The sequence below is a fragment of the Homalodisca vitripennis genome, chromosome X (genome assembly GCF_021130785.1).
Source record: "Homalodisca vitripennis isolate AUS2020 chromosome X, UT_GWSS_2.1, whole genome shotgun sequence".
Lineage (NCBI taxonomy): Eukaryota > Metazoa > Arthropoda > Insecta > Hemiptera > Cicadellidae > Homalodisca > Homalodisca vitripennis.
Window position 1 is genome coordinate 152,123,832 of NC_060215.1, and position 16,183 is coordinate 152,140,014.

At 32.9% G+C, this 16,183-nt stretch overlaps 1 protein-coding gene across 5 annotated transcripts in view; it reads right to left on the reverse strand.

Annotated features, from left to right (window-relative positions):
• Positions 1-15,007, reverse strand: part of LOC124370037 (glycerol-3-phosphate dehydrogenase [NAD(+)], cytoplasmic) — a 73,312-nt gene extending 58,305 nt beyond the window's left edge. For 4 of the 5 annotated variants that reach the window (XM_046828349.1, XM_046828347.1, XM_046828346.1 and 1 more), the window contains exons 1-2: positions 14,745-15,006; positions 5,787-5,964 (exon numbers count right to left, since the gene is read on the reverse strand). In XM_046828349.1, the coding sequence (XP_046684305.1) occupies positions 5,787-5,964; positions 14,745-14,851 (285 nt within the window). In that variant the 5' untranslated portion in view covers positions 14,852-15,006. Of the gene's footprint in view, positions 1-5,786; positions 5,965-14,744 lie in introns of all 5 variants that reach the window. The other variant, XM_046828345.1, reaches the window with a different exon arrangement.
• Between the last annotated feature and the right edge of the window lie 1,176 nt (positions 15,008-16,183).

Consider the following 16,183-nt stretch of genomic DNA (forward strand, 5'->3'; position numbering starts at 1 on the left):
GTACATTTGCCCAGTAGAGTTGGATTGGCTAGATCTTGAAAAATAGGTTTTAATAAATGTCATTAGGTTTTCAGGCAAGTGAAAATGGCTGCCATGATCATAGTTTTCATTGGATTTTACGGCTTTGCGGTACTTACACCAGGTTTCTTCATCATCTGGACATAGTCCATGTTGAGCCTTTCATTAGAAGACATCACATGGAAAAAAAACTCTGCCCAAATGGCATTTTTTCATGTCTTCAACAGAGTTTGTGTTGCGTCTAATTGCCAATCCGTAGTATTTTTGGAGCTGAATAATGGCAGAATCTGTTAGCTTGTTCTTGCCGCCAAGTCGTGAGCCGTCAGGGAGTGTTTTAGTCTTAGCTTTTAGATTTTTTAATCTCGATCCCCATCCGTTTCTGGACATGGCCTATGCATTCTATCTTTGTTATGGGCAGTATCACCATAGGGCTTGGCTTCGCATACACTGGAGTACGCCTTGCAGTCTCCATCACCAAGGTATTCAAGGGTAACGAGCCTCATACAATGCCTGCGAGCGCTGAAAAATTGCGACTGCTCCAGCAACTTCCATGGCTCCACTAGAACCTTCAAAGTTTGCGATACAGCCATCACCATGCGTGTTGTTTAGTCCTATTAGTGCATCTGCAATATTTAGATAAAATCTCGATGTCTAGGACCTTACCGGTTGATAAAGATGTCACTGATACCACTCCATTTAGTGAAAGGTGACCCCGCTTCTGCCATGAGCCATCAGCAGCTATAGCGAGGTCTCTGCAACCATCATTATCCGATACAGCTTCTTGCACAGCACTTTGCATTGACTTCTTACACACTAACTCAGCAATTGAACCCAAGTAATGCTCATGTTCATGATATCTCAAAGGCGGAGGTGTAAGATTCATAAAAGCGCAAATTTTCTCCGCAGCACTCTACCTTTGCCTATGTTACGCATAGCATAAAACCAAACGAAGATTTAGGTCATTAAAATGTGTTAGGCCTATCAGACTTTGCTTCATTCTGATTAGTGTTTAGGCCTGACTAATTCAGAGTTTGTCACAGTAATAGTGTTTTCACAATCAGAACAGCTGACTATAATTTTTTGATGCTAGGCCTACAAAGTAAACAAGTTGGCCATGGCAATTTTTACACACTGAAACGTTACTAAGAGCCTCATTCAACAATCCTATATTAACTATACAGTTTTTCAGACTCATCATTTTCATTCAATTGGTACTGTTTTCAAAAAAGGACTGACCTTCTTAGAAGATGCACTTTGAGGTCTTGGCCTATCCACATTTGGAGTATTGGTACCTCGATTGTTTACTTGATCCTGAGAAACTAGTCCTAGGCCTAGTTGGAGGTTATGTTGATTTCCTTTGAAAACGCGTTCTTGAAAGCAGGCTTTGAACGTGGCATTATAAAATTCACTACACTTATAACAAAAAATACTCAGAACTCTCCACTAAACTCACAAAAAAACCATAATCATTTACGTAATTTTCACTCTCTAAAACAGAAATGTCAGTAACCAAAACATGTATGCTACCTAGGTTATAAGCAATGGTTATAAAACAGATGTTTTTGTTGGTTAGTGTAAGTGTTGACATAACAAACTGTCACTGCCAACCAAATCCATGAACATGACTGCAACGAAGTAGTACTATAACAGCACCATTCAAAGTGTGACTGCTACAGGCCCGAAACTGCCTGCAGGCCTATTTAAAAAAAAATATTTCGGACACTTCTAGTCATCATAAAAAAAATTTAATACCACCATTGTTATCGGGAATTCCAAACTTTAATAAAAAAAAAAAAAAAAAAAATTTGTAATTTTTGAGATTTTTTACGAAGTGCTCCCCTTAAGATATCACTGAAATCATGTTAGAGACAAAAGAAATTAGGTATCTGATTTTGATTAAATTCAGTATAGGCCTAGAAGTTTAATTTGTAAACATTTCCCGAGATTTTATAATTTTTTAAATTTAATTAATTGAAGTTTGTCCATAAAGCATAATTTTGTCTTATAAAAGTACTTGGCTTATAATTGTCTAGAAACAATGGGTATGGAAATTCTCATAAGAGATATTTATTATTTATTTACTTGGTAGTACCCAAGTGTGTAAAAGGAGAAAGTGTATACCATATTTTGGGACTGATAATTTTCCTATTAGTGTCAAGGAGCAATATGCTTTTAGGGCAGATACAGACCACCTTGACTTGTTTAGTGGAAAGTTCCATGTCAGATCTATGTAAACAACAGATGGAAAGTTTATTCCAGATCTGAACAAACAACTTTATTGAGACAAGTGTTTGTTGTCATAATGGAGTCATCACCAAAGTTGTTTTCTTACATAAAATCTATGACCTCCACAAAATAGGCTATGGAGACAAGAAAGATGTTTATTTTTTATATACTGTTATAACTCATTAGCTACTACACTTGAGGATATAGAAAAGACAGTGTTTAATCTGTATACCAAGAGAATCAACCTGTATACAAGTTCCTGTATGCTATGCAAGGAGTAATACATAATATTTTTAATTTATGTAAATGTTCAAGATACACTTTAAAAAGACACCACCCTAATAATTTTTTCCAGAATATTTGTTGCAAAACTCAACTTATCCATTTAAAATACAATTCCACACTAAAGATAACACATACAATTTTTAGATTTTCTCTGAAGGAATTCATATTACTGAGGTTCTATTAATTAGCTTTGTAGTATGGGGCAGGTGACAAAAAATTCTGGTATCTAATGGAAAAATTAAAGTTGATTAAAAACTCCCTCATTATGCTCTTTTTGTTCCCAACATTCCATAGCTAATGTAAAAAAATTATTATTTTGGTGGGTGTCCCTATCCCTTATCGGTTTTAACCATTATAGATAGGGCCAGTGTCTCAGTTCATGTCATTCTCGAGCACAAACTATCTTTATTGCGTTCTGAAACCTGTAGTTGTAATAAAATCAGAACTTTTTAAATAGAGTCTTAAACCTCAGTTAAGTATTAAATATGTCCAGGTATATTATTCAATTTCATAGACTTCAATCTAGAGTAACATTGTTGTAAAATTAACCCTTCATTCCACAAAAGTTTGTACCACAGTAAGAAAAATAAATACTTTTAGTTGTGATCTTAATGTCAGCTTAAACCTCATATACTGTGCATTAAGGATTCATAAACACTTCTCGCCCATATTTGACCCCTTTTTAATAAGGCTTTAAATTATTCTTGTTTTAAACGATTTAAATAGGACTTTTTTCTATTTTCCCTTTAAATTCCAGAAAGTGTTGATCAAAACAACCTTATTAATGAAAGTAAAGCCTAATTTATAGGTTGATAAATCATAAACATATAAATGGTTTAAATGTATATATGTTGGTATGTATGTGTATACAGGGTCTCCATAAGTCTTGTCCCCTCCTCATATCAATAGGCTCAAATAAGAACGTTTACTTCAGCAGAACTTTATAGAATGTAAAATTATGCTTTTTTTGTGGACAGAGCAATTTACTTTCCAAAATAGAAAGTTGTCGGAGATAGCTCAAAATTTTAATGGTAAATCCCTAAATTATGACACCTCATTTTAAGAAAGCAACACTGGAAAGCTTTGTATTAAACCTCACTAAACAAAATAACAGCATTTTCCTTCACGATGCATTAAAACCGTATTTTAAAAATGTGTATATTTATTGTTATTAGTGTATGCTAATATGTAACTCATATTAACGTTAATTTTAGGCTTTAATTTTGCTATACAAGGCATTCAAACTATTGAAAATAAAATAGTCCAGCTAAGCAAGTTACGAATATAAATGTGATTGGAATAATTATCATAAAATCTTTACATACACCTTCAGTGAAGAAAGTGAATTTGAATAAAACAGATAACTAGGAGTATTCTTTTCTGCCATCGTACATCCTAGTTAATAAATATGCCTCAAGCTACAGCTTACTGTATCAAGCCATAACCCCAGTTAACAATAGTATAATAGTTTCTTAATTGTTACAAAATTAATTACAAGAGTTTTGTTGGAAAAGAAAGCACTGTGATAGTCACGGTTCTAGTTTTACGATGTCATTATATCAGCAGTCGGTTATATTTATTATTTCAGTTTTCATTATTTAACCCAGTACATGGCATTTACTACATGTACTGTGGTAAGGGCAATTCTGTACCGGTAAAATCATGACAACAGAACACATATTTGGAGCATTGACTATATTTGCGTACTTTGGATGTTTTGGTTTCGAAACTAGCATTGCTCTACTGAAGAATAAAAGTTTAAACTACTGAAGTTGATTTCATTTGATTATTTAACTATCTTCCTCTTTGTACGATCATAAAGAACTAGGTTCTGCTAACCAGTTGTTCTGTGTTCTTTTCACATTGTTTAAATCCTGCCATTGTATTTTGATGTTTATACAAGTAATTCGAATTTACTTCACTAAAAAACTTAAGTTTAACTTCTTTTTAAGAATGTATATAAACCTTACATACATAACTTATCTAGTAAAGTGGTACAAATGTTTAAAAAATAACCTTTTCAAGTAATTACAAAGTTAAAAATTATTTAAGACATTAAGCAATATGTATAATTTTAAGCTGTAAAATAATCTGGTTCTTTTTCATATTTTGAAATTTATGCAAATCCTTCATACACAAATATATGGCAGGGTAGCACAAATTGACTTTTTGATTTAATTTCTTACCAAACATTTAAAAGCATGATTATTTTAGAAAATTACAACAACAAAAAAAATAATAAAGAACAGTGTATGATTACATCTTGAAGTTTTCTGAGAAATATAATATGTAATAAATCATGCACCGGTTGAATTTACCGTAGTATATAACAGTTTTACAAACAACTTAAAATCACGTTCCAGTATGCAAGCAGACCCGTCAGATCAAGAGTCAGTCACTCTTCAGAATAATGACTGCAAGGAGCATGAAGTCAGCTGAAATCTATTGCCAAGTTTATAATATCTAGACATAACGGTGATGTAATGGTTGGAAAATTAATGAATTACAAAATTACGACCAATCAAATATTTTTTACATGAATGTCTTATGATAATAGATGTCAACAATAGCCTATTTCAACAATAGATTCAGAAAATGTGGCTGATAACAACAGAGTTGCCAAAATCATGACCCGGCTCCTTCTGACTTCAATCTAATACTTTACATGAACCCTTAGGTGTTCAACAGTATGAGAAAAAAGAAAACAACAAATGTTAATGACATGAATCTCTTGCTTCACAACAATGCCAATCAATAATACTTTACATGAACCCTTAGGTGTTCAACAGTATGAGAAAAAAGAAAACAACAAATGTTAATGACATGAATCTCTTGCTTCACAACAATGCCAATCAATAATACTTTAAAAGCTACCAAAAGTCAGTTCACAAAATTTTTGCTGTGTCGATGAAACAACCAACTTACAACCGTGATCTAGCCACTTATAATACCTACCTAATCCTTCACATGAATCCTTGGGCAGTCAACACTGTGAGAATGACAATGTCTTATATACAGTTAAGTAATAGACATCTTCATTGGCACAGTTTTATGAAGAGAGTTTTTAGAAGCTTGTCATGATTAATCCCAATGTTGGAATCAGTGCAAGAATAGTTAAATAAATGATACACCTTCTAGTGAAAATACAAATGTTTCTGTTTAATCTAGTTATTTTCTATCTCTACTAAAATAGGTCTTAGCTTTCACACACTCGCAAACTCAAGACACTAGACTACAGAGACAAGCAGTTCACTTACCACATTGGAGGGTATGATATGTCCGGGGAGGTACTTCACATTTTCATGCGTCTCATTGATGATCTCTGTCAGCTTCTTGCCCTCGATCATCTCTTCATACACATACATGATGACCTCAGAGTCGAAAGCTTCTATGACTCCAGCATTTCGTCCCACAATTTTAGCAATGGCGGATCCCCTGCAAGAAAATTTAGGAGTAAATTTTGTGAAAGTTCAGCCACAAGTATATTTTCAAGGTCAAACCCTATGAGGAATAACCGTCCGATTTATCGCTGGTGGTAAACTATCTGAAAAAAAAACCAACCATCCGATATGTCACTGGTGGACTTTCTTTAACAGATATACTTATATCTACTACTTGCAGTAAATATCATATTTTTCCGTGTCATGAATTTGCATTTTCTTCTATCAATTGATATACTTCCATATTGGGCTGTAAAGTGTTTGTAGTTAAGTTAATGCTAAAAACTTTAGATAGCATTAAAAAAAATGTATTTGACTTATTTGTAGTAACAGGACATCAAAATAAATTTGATATAGTTATACAAAGTTAAAACAACATTTTACATATACGTTTTGTAATTAATAATTAATTATTCAAGGGAAAATTTCAAATTTTATATAAATAATTCTCTTTTAACCACCTTTTGCAATACTGCGTTAGGAATATAACTTTAGAACAATCATATATGATTGATTACAGTTTTTGGGTTTTACTGGAGTATTATTCTTCTAAACCTAAATATTATATTTTGTTCATTCCCTTCTGAGACAATGGCTTCCAAAAAGTGTTATTTAGAGTGTTCTGGTGTTTAGGAAAAGCCGTAAAAGAATGGAATGTGTTCTCAGGATTGAAACTTTGATTGTACGTCACCTAGTCAGAAATCTGGATAGACTAAAGTATGCAGTATATTTTGTTATTTATAAAAATACTGATCCTACAAGTGAAATTTGGTTGTATCTCCCTCAAAACAAAATATTTAAGTGTACTTTTTTTTAGTTTAAGGTGAAAGATACTGAGATAAGAACTTGAGCTATAATCTTGAATATTTTTTAATTATCTTGAAAATGAAAGAAATAAAATCCTCAAATCCAATTGTCTTTGAAAAACTTTTGGCCATGTTAAAAATGGCTGCCATGAAAAAACTACTAGTAAGAATGTTTTTTTGACATTATTCATAGCCATAAACTCGTGGGTGAAACTAAAAATATTATAAAAATGATGACCTTTATATTCTGAATGAATTGACCCAGAGGGTAGTATGGGGCAGGCCATGGGTCAAATAACAACCAATGTCTTGTGTTCCATTAAATGGGCAAACAAAAATCAAAATTAAAAAAAAAATATATTATGGACAAATACTGTTTAAACTACACAAAAAACCCATGCACAAATAGCACTAAATTTTTGTGCAAGTCAAACGTATTCATTCTCTATAGCTTAAATCAAATAAAATAAACAAAATTATTAACAATATCTAGACAACTTCATGTTTATTTTGAAATACTCATAATTCTGGCCTTTTTTTGAAATGGAGGTTGTGTGACTCAAAATAGAAAATAGAAATAGTAGCAAGTCAATGAAGATTTTTCATAAGTTCAATTTACTGAATAGACATCACATTTTTTCAATAACAATTAAATGAGGAGACTCCATAAAATCACAATGAGGTTTCACCAACCCGACTGCATTACAAGGGACAAAGTAAAATAAAGAAATGATTTTCAAGTCAAACTGTACTGGTGAACAGTAAAACGTGGCAACACTTCTAAGTGTTGTATGTCGAGTTGGTATTGCTTCATTGATAGTCCAATACCACGTTTGGAAATTGGTTTAACAAGCATTTTATATATATATATGCTTTTTTTATTTATATATATAAACTGTTTGTAAACACTGTCACATGATATACAGCTTTTAAGTTTAGCAACACAAATAATTTATATATTTATTAGTAAATAGGATGGGTAAATTTAGGTCTGAAGTTTGGCAACACTGTAGAACTGCTGGGACAGGTAAGGGAGTAGTGGAAAGGTAACGGTACGTGTGGCAGGTTGACTGTGTTGACCATGCAAGAACCTCGCTGTACTTGCAACATCTGACTCTAGACCTTGACCCTAGCGACAGGCAACTTCTCTTTGATAGCACGGATCACAAAGTGATTGTTTGGGCAATTCATACCAGATTATACTTTGCTAATAAATCTGAACTACAAGTTGTCTCGGTTGCAGCACAAACCGATCTCTGCTCTTTGTGCAATACATGCTAGAAAATGAATACGGTGGTGTTTCATTTTGTAGCAGTCTATCTTATTTTATTTGTATTTTGGGAAAATTAATATTAAAATAAACAAGCTTGCAAACTAATTTAATTTATTTCCATTTAATTAAGTAGCCGTGTATTAAACAAAATTAAAGTTGATGTTAATATATAATGAAGTCATTTATTACTGGTAAAGATTGCACAGTAATTTGTCATACATTCTCACATTGAAAACACTTTGATGTACACTCAGTGTTAAGAGCAATGCAATCCTCGAGTTCGTCCCAGCTTTCTAAAAGAAGTAATTAAAAAAAATCCATTGAGAGTACTGATAAAATAATTTGCCACAATTACAATAACAGTTGTTTAATTCATTAGTAATCTTGTAAAAGTCTCTACTTCATAAAGTGGATGATCCATAAGGAAAGAGCCAGTTTCACAAGTTCACAAAATAATAATTTTGTTCAATATTAAAAGAATTAAATCCTTATTATTTATAATTTTTGTGACAGTCCACAGCAATGGATCAATTATTTCACTCCACATAAAAAAATTAACCAACTATATTATTATTAACCTCCTTGTTACAGGTATTTTAGAATATGTTTTGGAGTAGTATTTATATTCAGTCTATACTAAAAGCAATTGATACTCTACTCAGTTATTAAAATTTGAAATTGGTATTTATTGTGGTTCACAATTATATCTATATATCATATATCAGGGTGTAAAAAAGGCCCGCACTGGCTTGATAATTCCTGAACGATTACAGGTAAAGCAACAAAACTTGGTACATCTGTACTGCACCTATAAATCTACTTTTGAAATAACTACCACTTTTTTGTCAGGTCAGTGGGATCGTCCAAAAGAAGTCAGAAGGAATATATATATATATATATCAATTTAGAGAAAAACATTTCTCGAGATGGTATTTTTTAAATCAAGCTGAGATCACTTGAGCGACTCTATAAGGTTGGATAAGATAAGAGGCAGCATGGCACAGGGACAATAAATGTTCTTATCGCTAGCCAAGGTCAACGCTGGCTCTCCAACATTTAGTATTCACATTTCTTACTTTTTATTGAATGATTGATTATACTGATTATATGTGTGAAGAAATACTAAAGTTGGCTCAGTGTTTGCTAAAAATCACCTTTATCTCTATTGTTATTAAATATGGATAGGAAGTGTAGCACTGTAAAAATGTGTTTTTATCAAAGGTTTAGGCTAGTATGAAAAATATGTAAGCTATACACGTAGCAAGTTGTGTTTGATTTATGTCACTAGAGTAAGCTTATTTACTGTAAAACTTTATAGGCCTGTTGTGTATACAGTATATTTATAATCATCACCACTGGTTTTTTTGCGATTTGTCCATTGGTTTCCAGTTTATAACCAAGATAGAGATGCAGACAACGGGCTGTGAACGAACAAAGTTCTCATATTACATTACCATTATAAAGCATTACAACACGTTTATGACAATGGCTAATTTCTAGACTTTTATACACCGTAGAATTTTTCAATAATAATAATAAAAAATTGTAATCTTTAGTTAACGTTAAACGCCTAAGTATAACGAGGAAAGTATGTGGCCTTTGAAATTTTGCATTAAAATATTATTTAAATAAGTTTTCTCAACGTTTATATGTGTACCCTAACGGGTACCTAAAAATTTAAGTAATCGTGGGCCTGATGGGATGCATGATAGTCTGAGGTATTTTTATAAGGCAAACAATAGATACATTCATAAGAAAATGATTACAACATGTACCCATCAGGTGCACAATGCACTTTAATGAAAGCCCAGTGAGTACTTTGGTGCATGACGACAGTTATGAAAGATCGCGTGTACCCAATGGGGTAAAAGTGTTAAATATCCTTTGGAATGGCAAAAATAATAAAAAAACAACTGTATGTGAAAAAGTTTTAAAAACAAGAAGGTAACACTGAGGGAACTGAGCTGGCCTTGATTGCTCAGCAATTAAATGGTTAATACAAGCAGGTTATAAAACCCATCTGTAAAAATCTGGCCACTTTCTTTACTTAATTAAACCTCACATTAAAAAAAAATTCTGAAATTCCCGTGCAGAATCAGAAAAGTGTTACCGAAAGATTTGGCTATAGGACGTAAGTCTTAATTTATCTCTCTCTCTATATATAGCCGCAAATGTAACTCACTGACTGAGAGGGTATACACAATTCCAACCCACTTCTAGAAGTGCTGGAAATGAAATTTTGCACGCACGTAGTTTTTACCTTCAAACCACCAGGAAAAGTCTGAAAACCGGAAATTTTTACTTTTAAAACCATAAAAAAATTACATTTGCACTTTTCACCCTTGCAGGATTTTCTTTGAAACCTAATAAGTAGGTGAACCATCAGAGGTAGCTCGAATCTGATGAAAACTTTTTGATCAGGAATCAAGTGAACTGTCCAGAGACTTTTTCTTCTATCTCCATCGGTTTGGCCGCATTAAGTGCAAAATTGTTGTAATTTTTAGGTGAAAATTTAGCTTTCGGTCCCGATAGTGGCCAAACCGTTAGTCATAGCTCAAAAAAATTTTCAGTGGAATTGGAAAATGGGCTCAAATTAATAAAAAGGGTCTAGTAACATTTTGCCCTATCCTCAATGGTTTGGCTACAAAACGCGTTTATTGCTTTTCAGCAGTTTTAAGTGAGAATTTTTTTTTTCACCTCCATTGCAGCAGAAAATTAAATTGTAGCACAAAATAAAATTTCATTTTAATACAAAATAATGCGATCTAGAAAAAATTTCCAGTAACGTTTCGCTCTATATTCAATGGTTTAGCCGCAAAATTCAGTTAAATGCAAATATTTTATAATTGTTACGTGAGAATTTTCTTTCTGTGATCGATAGTGACTGAACAGTTGTAGACAATGTAGACAAGTAGACAATGATGGGATCTACAAAAAAGGTCTAAAAAATTTTTGGTTGTATATCCTTCTAAGACCAAATAACACTCTCCACGGAAAAATCTTTGACGTGAATTGGTAATTTTAGGAGTTTTAAATTTTTATGCAACTACAATTTGTGCAATTCGATCCAGTTCCGGATTAAGCTTGTATTACTCCATAAAAGAATGATTTGTATAAGTTCTGATATGTCGATGTAACCCATCAGGTGGTAAATGTTTGCCTGTCTATATGTATTTAGTAGACTATGTCAAAAACGAATTAAGCTATGAAATTGAAATTTTAGCATGTTACTTTATTGATGTCAATAGTAGATAGAGACAGAGGGGTTTTTAAATTATTTTCACCAAATATTAGTATATCGTCAAATCTATTTTAGAACACATGTTCCTTGCTCAATATTTGGTGTCAATATTAGTAAACATGGAGAGAAAAAATGTAAAGATAGATCATATTTATCCGCAAAAGTTCCTTCTTAACTAGCTTAGATCCAACAAAAATATTTAAACTCCTTATTCAATATAATCCTCGTTAGATGTTAAATCCCCCCCCCATAAACAGCCCATTGATGAATTAGGTCCCCGGTATACTTACTACTTCTCTGGAATCATAAAACCCCCTAGAAAAGAACCCTTTTTTACCCCTGTAAAAATAACCCTTCCCAGGTACTTCGTGGTATGGCCAGATGATCTCCTGGGAAAAACTAAATTCCCTGATCAACTTAATAATCTGATAAACATTACTAACTTAGATTAAGTACTCTTCAGGTAATACAAACACCTTGTCTGATCCCTTGCAGTGCAGACTTACTCAGTACACAGAGTCTAATCCACTTCCTTTTATTCTGCTAGAAATTAAAAATTTAGTACAATTAGTAGTTTAGAAGGTGAAATAGCCCTAAAGTATTTTAAAGCTGGTCGCTTTTAATTTTATTTACACTAAAAAATTCACAATAGCTGACCAGTGTAGTCTTTTCTCCCAAGGTCTATACAGGCTAAACAAAAGGTATAGCTTAAATCTGAGGGCAGAATTGAAAGACAGAATTAAATTTCCAACAATAAAGGTCTAGTCACTTTTAATCGTAACTCCAACGGTTCAGGCACTAAATACTCTCAAAGTCAAAAGTTTCGTGAAATCCCGAAAATTAAACAAATTATAGTCAACTTTTACTTCTTGGCAAACCTAATCTTGAAAACACAAACTCTATTTGACTTATTCTCAAAATTACATGTCATTATGACAATCTGTTCTTGTTTTCTGCCTCAAAAAGAAAGTGATGTTGGCGAGAAGGAAGACACTGTGTCCCTAACTACTACTCTTGGACGATGTGAAGGTCAGGAAAGTACCATTTGGACGTGCCTCTACCCAACGGCACGCTTCTGGTGAAGAAAGAAAAACATACCTCAAGATAGAACCTAAATTCAAGTACAGATCATGTGAGTGCATGTTAACTTTTTATAATAAGTACATATGTATTTACCTACTTATATAGCCTAATAACAAATAGTAGATGGGGACATAGTGGCCTCCTTCTCGCCAGAGTTTGTTCTTTCTAATAATGTAGTATTTTTAGGTCCTCGGAAAAAAGAACTCTGCCAAAAATAGTAACCTCCCGATAATAACAATGTACTGAAATAGCTGACATAATGTAGTATTTAACCCTTTTACTGCCGACGTCCGACATATCGGACGTCGGCATTTTTGCCGAAAACGCCAACGTCCGATATGTCGGACGTCTGTTTTTTTTTATTGCTACTGGCTACTGTTATGTTCAAATGCCGAAATATTCGGTATTTTGGTTGTTTAGGAGGAAAGGATAATGAAAGAAGCCATTTGAAGAACTTTGGATTTCTATTTTCGTCGTCTTTGACTAGAATTGACGAACTACCTAGACAGCTGTCAAAACCAGATGATCGGGTTAGATTACTGAAATCTTCGTTCATTGTTGTTGTTTACAATGTTATCGAAAGTTTTTTGAAGTGTTACTTTTGTTGATCAAGGATAAAATGAGTAAAAGAGTTACATCTAACTCTCCTGTGAGTGAGGGAACAATAATTAACAGTCTAATCGATGGTGGTGTACAAGAGCAAGACGAACTGAGTGACGATTTCCTTCAGAATTTGTCAGATTCATATGCCGATATTAGTGTTAGGGCTATTGATGACAATCAAAGTGATGTGGATGACACTGATGACGATCCTGACTATCTTACCATCAGATAATGAGGAGTTATTAGATAGTGAGGGGGATGTGGCACAGATAAGTTTACCTTCAACTTCCACTGGTAGGCCTAGAGGAGGCCTACCAGTTTTGGGAAAATCCTCATAGTGCAGCTATGTTTCAAGGTAGCACCTTCAAATTTGGTATATGTTCTAAGCAATTGCTCTAGTTTATAATGATATCATGCTCAAAATTTTAGTATAATTTTAAAAATAAATTATCAGATGCCAAACACAATTTTTATTTTTTTATTTATTTTTTATTTACATAATTTTTAAAATTAAATAATGAGTTTGTTTCAAATTAAAATTTCTTTTTATTATTTAAAAAACAGCATTTAAATACGAGTAAATAAAGTAAAAATTCATGCAAATCTAATGAAAAATAAAAAAGATACAGCATTTTTTGTAAATGAATGCACAACAGCGATTTTCCCCCTTGGCAATTTTGACTGGTACGATAAAAAAAATGGCCGGCAGTAAAAGGGTTAATGTAAAATACAGGAAAACACCACAACATTATCGATGACAACAACTCAGGATTGCCAATAGGTTACTATTATTGTGTCAGAAAAGACGCACGTCGTTTCTTTATTCATGGGAATTTAATATACTTAAGTGCACATATGTAGGAATGACCATGATCCTGCTACGTACAATAATATGGTTTGATTAGTTTGTTATAATTTTAGCTATCAAGAATTAGTGATCACCTTTTTAGGAGTTTTATATTTTACTGATCATACTATCTCGAGGGATGTTTTCGTTCATTGCCTTTAGTGCTGCCCCACGCTGTTGATCGGAGGCATTACTATTCCAGCTTGTTCAACTACAATGTGTTTTTTATAAATTGTCGCCCTTTCCAAAACTTTTTTTCTTTAATTTTAAGCATTACAAATTAAATTCCAGTTCAAAAAATAGGGAACTGTATTGTAAAGTGTGCAAATAATCATTTGTACTATAGGCTACTAATTTTTTCTAATTTTAGTTTTTGTCATATAGGCTATATGTTTGTAGACTAACTTACAGCAAAAAAAATGAATTCGCTAGATTCATTGATTTAATTTGTACTTTCCTCAAAATGTTCAATAATACATACTATAGAAGTTTTGTTAACGGTTTAAATAGGCTATCAATAGGCTATCGGTTTAAAACTGTTCTAAATATAGGCTATATAGTTCTTTCTAAAGAACATTTTAAGTATTCATATTTATATTTTTCATAAACTATTTTAATAAATGTTTGCAGTAACCATAGAAACAGCTTTGTGTTTTGGGAAAAAGACCAACAGTCAAAGGATTTACAAAACCTAAGATCTTTCAAAAAGGCTTGGTATCCTAGGTCAGGGTTACTTTATCAACAGCTAGTGAGCCTAGATTAAAAACGCACTCTTTCTGTTATAAATCTAGTACAAATTTTAATCTAAAACGAGTAGCCTGTCAAGGGCTATTTTATTAAGATATGTTGTCAAATTCGTATTTGATTCTAACAAAAGCTAAAAGATATTAATGTATGAAAATGATTTATTCAAATACTTTACCAATTGCCAGAGCCGATGATGCAGACTTTGTATCTTTTTCCTTCGTATCTTACAACCGGCTTTACTGATGCGGACGATAAGGTCGTTGTCGTACTGAGAGCAGCCATTACGAACGATATAAATGATTTAACACAAACTGAAAATTAAATTATGTTTATAAAACACTAATCGGCACTTATTTTAAGTTGTCAGTAGAATTTCACTCTCACTCGCGATAGCGTCTTCTCCGCCAACGAAAGATCAACTACGAAAAGACTTGGGACGAACAGGCGTTTAAAACCAAAACCTATTACCAATGCCAACTAAATAATACAAACAAACAATTTGGAAACCGTAATTACCTCATACCCGCTTCTCTCTCATACTATATAAAATGTTATGTAGTAGCTATTATAAAACGTAATTTAATTTTACGGATAGACAAAGGTTAATGTGATTACTCTAATAGTACTTGCTGTGTATTAACAGTTGCTACAATTACCATAATGTAAAACAGAAAATGCAGCTGTTTTGTAAATGTTTTTATATCTATTTTAGTTCAAATATATCATGGTTCAAGAAATAAAAATATCTTTATGTATCGTATTATTTTTATTACTGTTGGTTCAGTGTTGTATGTTGAACACAATTATGCCAAGATAAACAGAGGTTTAGAGATTTCTCCAGGAAAATTGTTGATTTTTAAGGCTTCATAAATTTGTTTTAAAGTTGTATTTAGATGTACATACATATTGTCGTTTTTATAAATTCTGGAGCACCATCTACATCAAGTGCCTGAAGTGAGTTAGTAGTTTGTTAGGTGATGCGTGATAATAACTCTTTCTTCACATTATGTCCTAATTCGACACATACATATTACCATACAGCCAACTTCGGCCAAGGTCTTCTAGAAGTTAGTATTGAAGAGGGTCTATCAAAATTCTGACTAAAAGAATCTTTCCTCGGCAGCATGGGTTTCTTGTGGCAGATGAACCGTCACCAACCCAGTCGTTCTACAAAATTACATAGTGAAGCGTTCAAAGGAGGTGAGCAATTGGACGCTTTATACGTTCACTTTTCTAAAGCGTTCGATAAGCTCAGTCATCCTATCCTTATTAGTAAGCTCGAGGCTTGTGGAATCACTGGTACTCTTTTGAAATGGTTCACTAGCTATTTGTCTGATCGCCAATTGTCAGTGAGGTTTCGTTCGTCAGTCTTGGAACCCTTCGTAGCAGTTTCTAGTGTTCCTAAGGGATTGTGATAACAATAAAAAAAAAATAACACAATCAATAATAATAGCTTTGGTTGTCTGGGTCCAAAGCTATTTAATACATTTTATCAACGACATTGTCTACAATCTGGAAGCTAATACTTTACTTTATGCCAATGGCATCACTTAAGGCGGTTAAACAGCCTGATAATTGTGAGGCTCTTCAAAATGACTTGACTGCGAAAGAGGG